General features: G+C 47.6%; 1 protein-coding gene across 2 annotated transcripts in view; it reads right to left on the reverse strand.

Annotated features, from left to right (window-relative positions):
• Positions 1-2,376: 2,376 nt before the first annotated feature.
• Dmbt1 (deleted in malignant brain tumors 1) overlaps positions 2,377-16,266 on the reverse strand; it is a 34,924-nt gene continuing 21,034 nt past the window's right edge. Inside the window, exons 12-23 of one of the 2 annotated variants that reach the window (XM_033761378.1) lie at positions 16,164-16,253; positions 15,772-15,798; positions 14,479-14,632; positions 14,004-14,203; positions 13,217-13,528; positions 12,627-12,644; positions 11,646-11,675; positions 11,223-11,373; positions 9,563-9,771; positions 8,498-8,682; positions 5,195-5,583; positions 2,377-2,894 (exon numbers count right to left, since the gene is read on the reverse strand). In XM_033761378.1, the coding sequence (XP_033617269.1) occupies positions 2,588-2,894; positions 5,195-5,583; positions 8,498-8,682; positions 9,563-9,771; positions 11,223-11,373; positions 11,646-11,675; positions 12,627-12,644; positions 13,217-13,528; positions 14,004-14,203; positions 14,479-14,632; positions 15,772-15,798; positions 16,164-16,253 (2,072 nt within the window). In that variant the 3' untranslated portion in view covers positions 2,377-2,587. The remainder of the gene's footprint in view (positions 2,895-5,194; positions 5,584-8,497; positions 8,683-9,562; positions 9,772-11,222; positions 11,374-11,645; positions 11,676-12,626; positions 12,645-13,216; positions 13,529-14,003; positions 14,204-14,478; positions 14,633-15,771; positions 15,799-16,163; positions 16,254-16,266) is intronic. The other variant, XM_033761379.1, reaches the window with a different exon arrangement.

Here is a 16,266-nt window from a genome sequence, read left to right on the forward strand (position 1 = left end):
AACAAACAAACACATGGCAAAACTACTTGTACTGACTGGTCAGCTATTGGCAGCCAAAGAAACCAGGTGAAGTCCCAAAAACAAAACGGTGCTAATATTAAACTACAGTGCCCTCTAGCGTCCGTAAATGGGATGACAGGAGAAGGATGATCGGAAGTGATGCTGCTTCTTGCAAGACCCTGGAAGGCAGGAGGGTTGCGGCTCACCTCACCTATGGGACATGGCATCTGCATGTCTGTCCTTCCTCTGAGGGTGTAGCCTAACACAGGCTCCCTGGGCTCTGAGAAAGTCCACATCTGCTCATAGCTGGCCCTGAGATTCACTGCGTTGCTATGAGAAATACACTCATTTCTCAGAGCTGCAATGCTGGTGCCTGCATTTCACGGCAGTGCTATTGCTTTTCAGGGCCGGCCTGTCCCTGTGGGATGAGCCTCCCACCTTTCCTTGACCACCCAGCTTGGAAGGCGAGGGTGAATGTGGGCAATTATGGACGGGAAAATGAGAATTGATGAAATAGCCCCACAATCCCTAGGTCTGTGCCCCTGGAAAGGCTCAGGGGCACATCCAGAAGATGAAGATTTCTCACTCCCAGGATACCAGAAGGACACTCCCTAAGGGGTTCTGGAAGTCAAAATCAGAGCCTCTCACCTCTTAATATTCCAGCTGACATGTCACCCTGTCTGCCTCATTTGAGAGGCTCCAGTTCATAGGTAAACCTCTGGAATCACTGACCAAGTGAGACACTTACATTGAAAAATATTATTTGGTTTTTCCTGTTATAAAGGAAAGGCTGAGATGCATACTACTGACTAGGAAGCTGATTTATAAAAGATCAGAAAAAGTTTGTCTGGAGAAAGTTCTGCTCCTATGGGTGTTTCGCTCAGGGCTGCATGTGGAATTATAGACATTGGCGCCACTGACCTATGACTTTCTCTCCCAGCCTGGAGTCTGTGAAAAGCCTGGCCCCTACCTCTCTTCCTGCCACCTCAGCTCACCTCATCACACACTTGTGCCAAGAGGAACTAAACCAGGGTGCTCCTGGGTGTCCGGTTCTGTGCCCCATTCCTTCCTCCACCTCAGGGTGCCTGTACACACAGGGCTGGTGTCTGAGCACATTCTCCTGGCTTCCCACCCTACTGCTCAGGGGACAGCCGCTGGTGCTGCGTGTCCTCCCCACTGTGAAGGCTGCCACAGCCAGGACCAAGGCCGGGAAGACCCCTGCAGCAATGGCAGTGCTGTGAGAGCTCCCCTGTGAGATTCCTGGCTTCTCCACGTCTGCCACTGCCAGGTCTGGGAGAAGAGGATACCAAGAAACAAGTTGGGACCAGGACAGAACCCAGAGGAGAAGGAGCAGGAAGACAAGTAAGGGCTGCTGTCCCCATTAGAAGAACTGTTTGGTGGGAACCAAAGAAATGGGAGGGTAACAAAGGGGAAACTGACGTCATTCCCCAAAGGGCAGCCGAGTGTTGTGTGTGGGAGTTTTGTTTCACCTTGTCTTGTCGGCCAGGGAATCAAGGAAAGGTTTTTGAGCAGTAGCGCAGAGCTGGACTTCAGGAGAACAGTTCTGGCCTGAGGTTCCCATAGACAGAAGGAGAGAGAACTGGGCATTTTAGATCGGCTGGGAAATGATTACAAGACTCCCACGCAAGAAATTGGCCAAGACCAGAGCTGCTGAAGTGGATCTCGGAATAAAGGGTGAGGAGAGAAGGTAACATTAGTTCCCCTTTCCCCTGTCCTCTGTCCTTTTCTCCATAGCTCTGATGCTACAGAAGGCAGCATGCACTAGGTCTAATCTAATTGTACCTTGTCCAACTGGAGTGTGAACACCTCAAGGACAGGAATTTGATTGATGTCTATTTATTCGCTTCCTGGCACACACTGGGTATTTGATAAATATTCACTGAATTAATAAGTAAGGAAAGAACTGGAAATCAGCTGGCCAGGGGAACATGCCTAATACTGGGCATGAGGGAAGGGAGCTGTTAGTGCCTGAGGGTGATGCCCTGAGCAAAGGGAGGGCTTGTGATCACTACTGCTAGCCCATCCCCGTCCCCATGACTGGGCCAGGAATCCTGCAAATCACCCTGAGAGTCCTAGGAATAGTTCCTCATACACACACACACACACACACACACACACACACACACACACGCGCGCGCATTGCCATGGCCAGCCTGACCCTGATGTCCCTATGCCTGGTGCTATCACTTGGTATTATCCTAATGAGGAATAATAGTATCGTTAGTGTTGTTAATTTGGGTGACAATGCCAGAAATAATGAAAGCTACTGTTCATAAAGTACCCAATGACATACACTACTCAGGGGTCAAGGCAGTTTAATTAACATTATTTTATTTAACCCTTTCAACAGTCGTAAAGGTAAGTGTTAGCATGTTCATTTTATGCATGAGAAGCATGGATTCTGGGAGCTCAGAGCCCAGAGGATAAAGCATCAGGTCTATATGCCTTCTGAACTCTGTGCCCAGGCATAGCACAGAGCACCTGGCACATAGTAGGTATTCACTTTGGGCTGTAACATAACACCAACAGAAGCATCCTAATTCCATGACTGTTATGGGCCTGGGCCTTAGTGAGCAGTGGGGTCATCCGAGGGTGACCTACCCAGGCTCCTCCTCTCTTTGTGGGGAACCTGCTGCTGGATGGGTCCCAGGATGACATCCACTTTTTCCTGGTAGGAGCCCACATCTCTCTTGGATCTCACCACACAGCCTCTGTAGCACCGGGAAGAGTAGTCGTACGCTCTGCATACCACCAGTTTACACTGCAGGTACACCGAGGGGAAGCGGTTCAGGAAGTGGAAGGATTTGAATTTCATTCTGACAATGTGGGGAGATGGCTGGGAGTAGATTCGAAAGGTTTCATCCCTTACACACCTGGAATTAAAAAAAAACAAACAAAACCTATTCGTTAGTTCTCGCCAAGGCACTGGATTTGTCATGATTCGTTTGTACCAGGCATGGAACTCCACAGCCCTTCCTGGCTGCCCCTGCCTCCTGAGCCACCTCACTTCCTTTCTGAAGCCCATGCAGAGCACACACTCACTTCCAGGGATGCAGACGGATCCGGGCAGGCTGGTGCATGCATTACCAGCAGCTTCTAGTAGCAAGTCCCCCTGGAGTTTCCAGGCAGACAAGCGGGCCTCGTACAGCACAGAGGGTTAGGGCTCAAGTAAGAGCGTGTGCTCCCTGGCCCCAAGTAAAGCCAGGAGAGTCAGGGAAGTATTGGTTCAAGTTTGCAGCCCAGGAACAGGCCAAATACAGGGGAGGAAAGAAGAGACCTTCTTCTCCTTTCCTTCTTGCAGAGGCAGGTGAGGTGATGTTTGGCTCTATGTTGTGCGATTTGAGTGCTTCCAGGCCTGCCTGGCTCTCCTTCTCCCAGGGTCCCTCTCCCCTGAGCCACTGGACCTTTCCTGAGCCCTGTGCCACTGTACTTTGCACACTGGCCTAAGGGCCATGCAGAACCCCTGCTCCAGTATCCAAGTATCTCTTCATGCCCGTGGTGGAATTCCTTTCTCATTCCCTCATCCCAGCTGTGGTGGAGGGAAAGTAACTTCGAATCTGCTTAAGGAATTTTACTGGGTATGAATGCGGATGCATCTCCCCCTGATAAACAGTGTGTATGTATAATGGTAGGACTTTGAATGACTGGGCAAGAGAAGAGCAAGGTAAGCTGGCCTGGAGACCCTGGAGAAGGGTGTCTCATGGATGAATGGCTGCAGTCCCAGGACAGCCTTGTTGCCCCAGAAATTTGTCCTGAGTCTGCTCACCTCCTCTGTCTTCCAAAGCTTACTTCCTGCCTCTACCTTCACCTCAGCTACTCTGAAATACTCAGATTTCTTTCTTTCTTTTTTCCACAGCAACCTCCTTAGTGGCCAGGGCAAGAGAGAAAAACCCCAGAGGCTCATTGAGAAGTAGGGCATTTGTGAAGTAGGCCAGGAGGCTCTGGTACATGACCAGCATCCCTAAGTAGTACCCTCACTGGATTTCTCTGAGCCACATGCAGTTAGTACCCCTCCTCCTGTAAAATAGCATCGCCATATAGGTGGCAGATTGTCACCAATAGACAAGGATCTTTTGGCAGGCTATTAAATTGCTCCCTCTTTTGCATTCATTTCAGTCATTCTGTACCCACTCCAAAGCCGACTTGTTCCTATATGGAGAGAGGGGAATCTGACTAAGCTTTCTCTCCATCTCTGCTGCTGCGGGGGAAGCTGCTGGTTGAACCAACTTCATCGATTATGGACAAGATGAGCCTTACCCCCCGTTTACTGAACTGACACGTGTTCCAACTGTGCCTAGAAAGAGATGCTACCTTTACTATGTTGGGGAGGTGTGATCTTTAACCCTCACCTTTCATTCCTAGCAGCAATCCTTACCTTGTCAGTATAATTTCTCTTAGGAAGCAGTGGCTACAAAGGTACTAAAGGCCATGTTGCAAGTCAAGCAGTGCAGTGCCACTACCAGCAGAAGACACAGAGTAGGGACTGAACTTGTTCCTCTGTCTTCTCCGGACCCCATCAGGGAAAACAGCAGTCACCCACCTCAGCAGAGTGCCTCATCTGGGAAGCTGGAGCAATGAAGCGCATTGGCCTGACCCCCGCACCTCCTGAGCTGAACTGGAGAACTTTCCAGGCCCACAGATGTCACAAAGATCTCTTGATGATTTCAATGCAGTGATCCTGCGGATCACCTGCTTTTTCTTGTACTAGGAGAAAGCCTTATGATGTGGGTATCACGATCACAACTGACAGGTGAGGAAACTGGCCCAAAGAAGCGTGGGTTTCGACCTTGTTCTGCTCCCAAACCAATGCTTTTCCCATTATACCCAAATAGTTTTAACCAAAGAAGAGAGTTTGGTCGCCTAAGGTCTAATCACAGTTGATAGCCAACTTATTGAGTGACCACTGGTGAGTCATTGCATTCCTCCTACACGTCAACTGGAGATGATGCATGAAAACCCTGCCTCTGTAATCAGGGATGTTGTCCAGGACACAACAAGAAAGGTTCTCAAAAGTAAAATCATAGGATATTACTATACCCAGAAAGGGGTCTATCTAAGCTTCCACTCCTAAGAACTTCAGTTAACTAAAACCTATACTCTGTGAGCCTTTGGGCTACTTAGGTTTGAATTCTCAGGCAAAGGTTTAAACCTATGCCCTAAAAGCAGTACTTACCCTCTCCGGATGAGATCGTAAGTCAAAGACGAGAAGTCATTGGGGTATGGCGAAGCCACACAAGTGTCCACAAATAAGGCCAGGGAAGCATCAGAGTGGAGAATTTCAGCCTGAACATACAAATTCTGATCCAGGTCTACATAGTACGGGCTCTGAGTCACAGGATATAAGTAGGAGGGGGACGTAAAGAAGGAGATGTTCACATTGAAGCTGCCATACTGGACTTCTTGGATCTCAATGGTGTCATTAGCAATGTACATGGTGTTGACCCAGGTGTTCTGGAGCATCTTGCAGATGACATGAATGTGGAGGTCCTTTCTCCTTTTGATGATGCCATTTGAAACGGCTGCTTTGAGGAAGTTGGAATAGCTGATGGTATCATTATCGACCTAGGAGAGGCAGGCAGGAGAGCAGAGTCAGGCAAATGTCTTCTGGTAAGAGAATTTCATTGTTGATCTGATTTATAAGAAGAAGGAAATGACTCCACAAACTCCAAAATATTCCCAGACCACACGCAGATGGCCCATGCCTGCTCCTATGGCTACTGTTATCTGGCTTGGATGCCAGATCTACTAGTAAGACTTCCTCTGCCTCATGATGCGGACCACGGTGTGGGCCAGGTTTGCTCTTCCTCAGGGCATTGGTGTGTGTGTGGATGGTCTCTTGACCTACCATGTGACTAGCTGAGCTTGGACTCCATGTTTCGAGGCTCAGAACAAAACACTCTGCTTCATTCTCACTGCCGCTGGGAGTCATAGGGGAGGAAGTCACTCATCAGATGTGGGTCTGGTGAGTGTTAACTGCTTGGTATTTTGATTGACTGGTAACTGCTGAGCTTGATGATGGTCACTATGGGAGCTTGAAGCCATAGAGATCCAGAGTTACACTAGCAGCAGGATTGATCTCTGGGGTTGGCACAATTGTGTGGATTATGGCACCCTGGAGCCACTCCTGTCCCACCTCCCCGTGCCGTGGAACCATTTGCTACTGTGCCTTTCACTAACCAGCACATTCCTAAGAATCCTCGTGCCATTTGATGTCCCTACCACCTCTTAAAAGTGACTTTTCCAAGGATGGAGCCTGACATCTGGGAGCTGTGATCATCTTAGAGGAAAGATGATGTCTAAGTATTCTTTCATGAGGGCTTGATAGCATTGAGAGCACCTATAAGTGTCAATGGAATGAATAAAAGGGACAGGTGTCAGCAGCCCTTTGGAAGTTCTAGGATGAGTGCAGGACAAGGCAGGGAGCTGCTGCTCCAAGTGGCCAAGAGGGCACAGGCAACAAGACCTCCTGGAAGCTGCACGATTGTGATCACCCAGCCCTGGTGGTGAGGACAAGAATGTCATCGCCCAGCAGGGTCTGTGGGATTTCTTCTCCTATCAAGTCCTACGAGGGTCAAAAAACAAATCTCTTCCAGTCCCACATCCTTTGAGTCCCAGCATGCCACGAGTACTTTTGCAAGAATGAAGAGGAAAATAACACCATTAGTAACCCAAGCAGAAGTCCTAAGATGTAAGGCAAGCTTAATCTTTAAATGAAAAAAAAAAAAGAAAGAAAGAAGAAAATGCTTTCTATTTTAGGGTTGTACACTGTCAAGGGCAAAACTCTGTTGCTGGCTGTTGCTGGTTAGGATACTGATCAAGGTTGCTTCTGAAGCAATGATCACGGTTGGAGTCTGACTCCCAGGTGCTAACCTCACGACAAGTCAGAACCCAGCATGATTAATTTAAAGAATGAAATATAAAAAGCCAGTTAGGACCAACCCTTTGCATGGCATGACTGATACGTACTCTTCCCTGCACATAAGTCTACCTGACCCACAAAATGTCTCTTCAAAGGAGACCTGGTGTATATCAGAATTGATTAAGGGAGCCGGGGCCACAGCAGGCCCTGAGACACAAGCACTCACAACCAGTGGGTCCACCTCGCTGGTGAAATGTGTGTCCCCTTCCTGTTTCTTGTAAGTCAAAAAAGCAGGAACAAGTTTTCCAGGTAGTGAAGAGCATCACCTTAGCACTGAGCGCAGCACCTGCCGCATGGCTAATGGTTACTACCTTTCTGGTGTAAGAACATGGCCCTGGCCAGCCTTGTGTGCTCCACACACCATTGTACAATGTGAGCCTTTCATACAATGTGTGGCCTGCGATCCTAAGCCAAATAAAAGTATTATCATTTTTTGGGTAGTTAACACAACATCTTAAAATGGTTATTTAGGTATGAGGCAAAAATTCAGATCTTAGAATTGCTGATTTAAAATTAAATGCACTTGGGATAAATGAACTGCACTTTCAATGGTTTGACAATGTAATCAGTACCACAGAACATCTCCACTGCCCCACAGCTCCCTCCTACTCTTGGCAGCCACCCCTCCACCCTGGTCTCAGACGCCCACGGATAAGTGTTCCGTCACTGCATTTATTCTCCAGTTCTAACTTTAATATAAATGGAGTCATAGAGCATGGCTCCTTTCACACAGCACAAGGTTTTCAAGATTCTCAGATTCTGGTGTCAGCCCTAATCAATCCCTTCACATGTGTGGCCTTGGGCAACATGCCTGGTCCCTCTCTCAGCTCAGTTTCCCATTTTTAAAGCAAGGATGACAATAGGGTGACTACTTGAGAAATCGGGGGAGTGTGATGTGGACCCACCACAGCGTCTGCCACTTGCAGAATGACAAGTGTCCCAATGTTCCCAGGGCTGAAGGATTTCCTAGGACATGGGACATTCTGTGCTAAAATCCTCAGTTTCGGGCAAAGCAGGATGGTTTGTCATCCTGCATGGCGACAGCTCAATAAATGCTAGCTGCAGAAACCAATTACTTGTGACACTAATGAGTGAAGAGCTTTCTCCGGGGCTCAGCAATGTGTTTGCATAGCCGTGCACCTCTGTTAAGCTCATGAAAGTAAGACATACACGTACTCTTTGGTTTAATGAGGCCTCTGCCATTCTCACTCATCTCAACCCCACACTACACAAGTTTCAGTCCCTATAAAGTTCAGAAATGACCTGGAGCTACTCTTGTTATTGCTGGTGCGAGTGGCAGCCTACCAGGTACCCTCTCTGCAAGACACAGCTGGAGAAACTTCCCACTGAGACGTTGCCTTCCATCCTCCTACTTCCTCCTATTTGGAAGTAGCTACAGCTGTATCATAGTCCCAAAGATTTCTATCTTGCCTTGCTCTGACTGTTCTAATTTCAAAATTATAACATCATTAGGATCCCGCATGTTCAAGATGCATGGTATACATCACTGTAGGAAAGCATGCTCAATGGAAGTAGAGTGAACAGTTCCAGGCTTACCTGCCTGATGGTGCCACAGCCTGAGTAGGGAATTGTGAATATCACATGACTCCGCGTTATCTGGGACTGACACTGGTAGCTCCCGTTCCAGTTAGCAATGACAAGGTCACTGGCAGAAAAGCCCAAGGATTGGAGGTAGGCCCTGCTCACACTGGCTTGCATGTGATTTGGCAGACAAAATAGATCTGATAGACAGGGCAGATAATACACTTAGTCAGTGTCCCCAAGCCCCACAAGTCCTATTATATGCTCTTTCCATCTAGAAGGCACAGATGAACACAGTTGGTGTACATGGTTAGCCTTTAGGGTGCATGGATAGAATATATCTCATTGCAATTCTGAGTGCTCTTCAACTCAACCAGCCCCATCCTGCTGAAAGCCCAAAGAAGGCATATGGACTTAGGGTGTCCCTGATGGACAAGAGGAGGCAAGAGTTTTAATAAGTGAAATGTTTTGCCCCATTACTATTTATTTACAAGTAAAGTAGCTCTGCAGTCAAATTTTGGTGATGCTATGAGGTAAGATCAAGTAGCTATGGGGAGAGTCAGTGCTTCAAGTCCTGACTGCTTAAAAGGCCTTGGACAGGCAGCATCTTGCCCAGCCCTTGATCAGTGTATACATCAGTCCATAAAACACCTCAGACTGGAGCCACATGGCCTCTGCTGGAAGTGGCTGTGACTAGCTCCATGCATCTTCAGAAGGAAGTCTACCATGTTAGGTCTCAGGCCTTGGCCAGGGTCCTGTATTCAAGTCAGGTGGTTGCCTCTGCCTTTGGCACTGATTTCTTACTATCTGCTAAAAGCCTGACCTTGCACGTTCTACTTCCTCTTCACTGACTACAATAAGACTGACACACTGCCAATCATCCAGTGCTGGCCCTTGACCTCGTATCCAGCAGCTGGATTCCCAAGACCCAGTGTCCAAGGCCTGGCTAGGCAGGAAATCAAGCCCTGGGGCTCCGACAGGGCTGATCATTTTATATTTCAAAACTACAGGACAATTAAGCAGCAGAAGGCTCTCAGTGATGTCCCCACTCTGAACCAAGCATTCTCACAGGAAACTTACGTGTGCTGTCATTAGTAAAAGTGGAGTAGTACTCAGCCTGGAACCCTCTCCGTGTGATACTGACATCACTGATGAAGCGGACCGACATGAAGTTTGATGTTGAGATGAAGGAGCCGCTGTACCCATCACAGATCTTAGCAATGAGAGGGGAACTATGGTGGGGTCCATCAAAAACCTCAATATAATCAAAGCTGCAACCACGTTCAAGCCTGCAGAGACAGAACAGACAGTTTTTGTTCCCTTCTGTCCAGCATTTGATACAGGAGGACAGATCTCAGGGTGGAGGTCAGACCCTTGCAGTACAAACTCTGACCAAGTTCATCACTGAAAAAAAAGAATAGCTTTTCTCAAATCAAGTGGGATTTGTTTTCCCATGTTTGCCATGCCTAGGTCCTCATCCAGCCTTCTGGGATCACACATACAAAATCTATAGCCCCCTCCTAAAAACTCTTTAAATTGTCAAAGAAAGGGTGCACATTCGACTTAGACCATTTTTCTTTCGTCAAAGAGTCTGGTTCTCCTACACAGTGACACATTCATCCATGAGTTCAAAGTGATATAAATAAATCACTGAAGAAATAAATATCAGGCAAGTCAAATAACCTTCTGATGTTCAAGTCTCCCGTTTACAATGGTGAAATAATCCTGCCCGTGTATACTGAAGAGAGCAGAGGTGAGGCTCCAATAAATAGCATAGGGAGAAGTGCTTTATATAATGTCAAGAGTGGTGGTGGTCACTGTTATCGATATGCTGGCCAAAGAGTAGCCGGGGACAGCTTTGTCCCCTAGGAATCAGAAGCTTTAGCTGCAGCCACTGTATCACAGTGACAAGGAGATCTGAATCACATATCTCTTGCAAAAGCCCAACTGAATTATCAAGGTAGAGACTTCCAAGATTTCTGCAAACAGAAATCGAGCGAGGTAAGTGTTTTGTTGAGTAATAGTTGTTAAAGAAGAAAGTGTGGTGCCCCTGGCAGAAGATTCCAGAAAACTCTGGTGCCTCTTCACTCTCAGCTTGCCACCCCGCTCCTTGGATAGATCATGTATTGTCGCCCTTTTGACGATGTCCTCAGCTTAAAACACTGATTTCCGCTCCTAGCTGGGGGAGGAATAGGTAGCCTAATGTCTGAAGGAGCAGGAATATCCTCCATCTGCCAAACCCCAGGAACTCATGAGAGAAAGGAAGGAGTGGTAGGGAAAGAGCTCAGCAAAATGGGGGTGGTTCATAAGACGGTTCGCATTACTGCCCCTCAGACCAACATTGCTCCTAACAACGTTCCCTCCCTCCCACTGGGTAACATCTTCCAAGTATTTTGACATACTCCTGGTCTTCTCAATAGTCAGTGAGGTGAGGAGAGCAGATATTTCATTCCCTTCTTTTGACTGAGGCTCAGGAAAGATGCATGACTTCCCGTGGTCCTACAGCAAATTGGTGGAAGATCTGGAACTTCAAATCAGAGCCCCTGTCCACTCCAGGACTGTATCCCCAATCTACTGCCACTCTCCACAAACTATTGCGAGGCTGAGTTAAAAATTAAACCCCATAATTTAAAATACCACCTAGACAAACATCGCCCTTGCATTTCTAAGTACCCTGCCTTCTCTTTCAAAAATCTCTGTGGGGTTCCTGATGCATTCTGCTTTGCATCCACATACTCACTGGACATCTGTGAAGATGATGGTGACCAGGTAGTTGTTTGGGACCTCAATGTCCCACACACATCGGGCATTGTTTGGATAGTTCCCAGGGTAGAATGGGCTTGAGAAGTACCCTGATGATTGGGACAGGAAGCCTCCACAGGAATAGTTTGCTATAAGGACAAAATGGAAATGCTGGTGACTGCACAGTAATCTGGGAACATTTTTACACAATCTCCAAGGCAGGGACACAACAAGAGGTGCCCGGAACTGGGACCACCCACCAAGGGTCAGGGGAGACACCCTCCTGGGGTGGCTGTACTTAGATAAGCTTTCCCCTAGCCATTCCCATCAGCCCTCCACAGTGTCCTCATCACTAAAGAGGAGGGAAGGGGGAGTATTCAAGCATCTCTGACACAGGTTTGTCAGGGAGCTCAGAACTTACTTTTTGGACGGCTGGTGGTAAGGAAAGGAGCTGTTGACAAAGAGAAAAATCATGATGAGTCTTTTTGGTATTATCAGTGCAGTTGTTGAGTGCTATGTTTCCAGTGTGTGGAGGGGGTGGTGGTTGACTCAAGATTCTCACAGTGTGGAGGAGAAGATGATGTGTTTTGAAACTTAAATAAGATAGAGGAAAGCCCAGGGATGGGAGCCAGTGGTTTGGCTCCTGATTCAGACTTCAGGAATACAGGGCAGGAAACTGGGGGACAGGCAGAGGGAGGAAGGTATTCCAGGCAGCAGGAACAGCACATGCAAAGGGGCCCAGCATGAGAGACCTGAGGACTTCTGTGTGGATGGCAAGGAGACCACAGACCAAGGGATTGAATAGTGGAAGGCCCTGAGGCCTCAAAGCCCTGAAGGCTGAGGCTGGAACTAACAATTAGGCTAGGAGTGACACCCACACTTTACAAAGACACCCCCTGGCTGCTTTGTGGAGAGTGGTGGGAGGGGATGGGCCTGAAATTGCTGCTGCAGGAAGCCAGGAGTGAGAGGCATCCACGGTGGTGATGACAGAGAGGAAGCAACCAAGGAGCCAGGAGTGCTCTGAGAGTAGCATTCTGGCCTGAGGAGCAGAATGAGGAGGGACTGTTGCCTGTTACACCACATACTCCACGGTGAAGCAGGCTCTGTTTGACCTCCCCTGGACAGGGTGTGGTGTCAGGGAAGGAACAGGTAAGTCATACATGTGGCAGGCCTCTCCTGGGGACTAACTAGAGATCTGAATCCTGATCAGCCAAGCCACCAAGTACAGAGGCAAAGCGGCCTGAGGCCTACCGGGGTTGAGACTTCCACTGCTGGAGACACAGCTGCCAGGAAGACGTGACAGCCAAACCCTGGGAGACGACCAACATATCCCACAAAGCCTAGACTGCAGCAGCCGAGACATGGAGACCCAGAAAGTAAGGTGCAAATCACAGATACTTACTTGTTGATGGGTAGTTTCCTAAAATTAGACAGAAGAAGTACATAGGTTACAAAATTGACTGGGGGAGTAGTCAGCACAAAGCAGGGGCAATTCCAGTGACTCACAATCTGACCCTAATGGTGGGTATCCTGTGGTCATTGAGTTATTGTGATTGGGATGAGGCTTAAGTGGACTTCCCAGCCACTTTCACAGCCCCATAATTATTGGAGGGGCATCAGCATCACAGCTGAGGTCACCACCACCATCTTTTTTTACTTGCCCAGAGTTGTTCTGAGATCATCCCAATTGCCATCGGGGGCAAGTGCTATCAGGATAGTGCCCGTTAATGAATGAAGAAAGTGAAGCTTAGAGAAGCTGAATCATTGCTAAAGGTCAGATAGCCAGTGTGACACCTTCAGGACCCCAAAACTGGTCAAAGATAAAGTGGCCCCTGTATGGTCTTCTGAAGTGCAAGGCCAAGGGCACCAGCTGAAAAGTTTCTACCATTTCCACCCTAGGTCTGAGCCACAGACACCAGCAGACGCTGGCCTCAAACTTTCACTTTATAGTGGGTTACATGGGAAACGGGACTTTCATGACATCTTCCATACCTATGCAGACGACACCAGCATCTTCATAGTGGCCACAGTTATGGGAGAACCAGTCTCGGCTCTGGCACTGCCAGAGAGTGGATTCTGTCCCTAAGCAGTTCACATCATCCAGGGTGATAGGGCCAGAGCCAGGGCCAAAGTAGGCATTTGTTGTGGCTTGAAGTGCACCTCCACAGCCCAGTTGTCTGCAGACCACCTGTGCATCACTTATGCCCCAGGAGTCATCACAAACAGTCCCCCACCTGCCGCCATGGTAAATCTCCACACGCCCGGCGCAGTGGGAGCTTCCATTGACCAATCTCAATCTGGCATCTGAAAGACACATGCAGCAGAAGATAATGACCATGTCCCACAGCTTATCTCAAAGGCCCAATACTCCACGGGCCTTTCCCCATGCCAGAGTTTCTGAACAGAAGCGTCTAACCATTAGAGCAGAGACACTGGACCCATGTAAAGCTGGAAAGGGCTCCAGACATCAGAGAGCTCAGACCCCTGTCCTCCAGATGGGGAATGCTGCATTAGCAATAAGAGTCCCCAAGTCCCCAGGGATTTGGTCCCCAGGAGATTACTAGACCCAAGGCCAGATACGTCCCTTTTTCTGTATATTTGACTTCTTTGGCCACAGACCTATCTCTCTTGAGGTTCACATAAGTCAGCTGTGAAATAGGGAGAATGGTCAGAGTGTCACCAAAGCCCCTCTCTGATTTCCCCAGGACAACCACAATGCATTCATGAGAGGCTGGTTAAGTCCACCAAGCCTCGTTGGTCAGGCCTGCTTTACACATACCTCTTGGAAAGGAGTTATACCGAGCAAAAAAGCCAGTGTTTTGGAAACTGACATCACTTCGGAATCGAACAGTCATTCGGTTGCTAGAAGATGTGAATATTTGCCTGCTGCTGTTACAGATCCTTCCTAGCAAATTACTGTTATTCAGTGATCCATCGAAGATTTCAATGTAATCTAGACAAGAAACATCCCCCTCCAACCTGTACAGAAAATATATATCCAAGTCAACATTGCAGTTCCTAGTGTTCCTCCATTGTATAGATAATTTGGATATTTACAAGTGATGTTGCTGGTTACATATGTATCTACTAGCTCTCCCTCCAGTAGATCAAAGGGCTTTCCTGCAATTTCCCAGCAGGAATCAAAGCATCGCCATTGCTTGTGCGTAGTACACAGGCATGAAAAGCATCCTGGCTACACCACCAGATGTGCCACAGAAGGCTCCCTCTTCACGGGGCGATCTGGTGAGACTTACTGTAGGTTGGTGAATTCCAGGTTTATGCTATAATTGGAGCGCACTTCTATTTGCCACACGCACAGGGCATTGTTGGGGTAGTATCCAGGGTAGGATGGGCTGGAGAATGTCCCACTGGCATTGTATAAGAAGCCACCGCAATTCACAGAAGGCACTAGAAAGGAGAGAGAGGGGGACGCCCCCATTATCTTCAAGTATTTCGTGACAGGCAATCATCTTTAGAGTAAGAATCTTCATGGTTGCATTGTTCATACCTTATTACGTGACTTAATTATATAACTGGGTGCTTAATTATATAACTTAATTCTTTTGTCCTACAATTAGGAAGTGTTTAGCTAGATCATGATATAAGCATACTGTGGAAAGCTATGCAGTTGTTACTCCTTACAGTATAGAAACAATTTCAATGCCATGCGAATACTAACTTTAAGGCAGCAGAAATAATCTTTATTATATTCCCTGCAGTGAAAATTAATGTTAGAAGATATAAGACATGTTCTACTGTGTGTATGTGTTTCCAGAATGTTCATCAAAATACCTAGTAATTATGTATGCATTCTTTCAACAAGTATTTCTTGATTGGTAGGCACGATGCTAGGTAATGAAGATGCAGTAACAGACTGGGCATGGTGGCACACACCTTCCAGCACTCTGGAAGGCTGAGGCAGAGGATCACAAGTTTGAACCCAGTCCAGGAAACTTAGCATCTTAATGAGACCCTGTCTCACATATAAAAAATAAAAGGGCTGAAAATGAAGCCTAAATTTTGGCATAGCTGCATAACAGAATTCAATATAGGCACTGAAAATGATGTGAAGGAATTTTTAATGACACAAAGAAGTAGCCATGTCACTTTTTAAGAGCAATGGAAAGCTTTGTACTATGAAATTATGTGGAAAAGCATGAATACTTGTTAGGCAATTAATTAATCAATGTACTTGCTTTTTGAGACAGAGTCTTACTATGCACTTCAGGCTGATCTTGAACCCACCGTGTAGCCCAAGCCTGCCTTGAACTCATAGCAATTCCCCTGCTTCAGCCCCCTGAGTGGTGGGATTCGAGATGTGTGTGAGCCGCTATGTCCACATGGAAACAGTTGGTTTATTAATCTGTCTCGCTTCTTCCTTCCTTACCTTTAGAGATACTATAATAAACAAAATCCTTGAAATCTATTCTCCTAAGAAGAAAAGGCAGGGCCAGAAATTTAGCTCAGTGGTTCTGCCACCTGTCGCACAAGCACAACAACTTGAGTATGATCCTCCCCCGCCCAAAATGAACAAAAGGCAGACTCACCTATTGTTGTAGAGACAGTTTCTACATCTGCAAGGAAGAGATGAAAACAGGATTGAGTCTCAGGGCTCAGACATGCTGGAACAAGTGACTGGGAAGATAAGCCAGACAAAGGTTGAGGCCATTCCCTTTCCTCCCTTGGAAAAACTGCCTGAGAGGCAGTGGAAGGGCAGTTTGTTCTTACACCTGTAGATTAGGTTAAATCTCCTTCTCTGGCACCGGGACAAATGAAAGAAGCCCCGCAATGCACTCGAGTTAAGAGACATCAGATATTTGCCCCTGCAGGTGACACAACACCCATCGCCCAGAAGACCCAGAGTGAGAGAGTAATGCGGAAGAGGACCCAAGCTCTAGGAAAAATACAGAGCAAAGAGAGAGAACAAGTGTACTGTCACCTGAGCAGATGACTCCTGCATCCTCATGGTGTCCACAGTTGTGGGACAGCCAGCCACGGTGGGGACAGTTCCACAGGTAGGACTCGTGACCTGAGCGCGGGCC

Source organism: Fukomys damarensis, unplaced genomic scaffold (genome assembly GCF_012274545.1).
Source record: "Fukomys damarensis isolate Sample0158 unplaced genomic scaffold, DMR_v1.0_HiC HiC_scaffold_8, whole genome shotgun sequence".
NCBI lineage: Eukaryota > Metazoa > Chordata > Mammalia > Rodentia > Bathyergidae > Fukomys > Fukomys damarensis.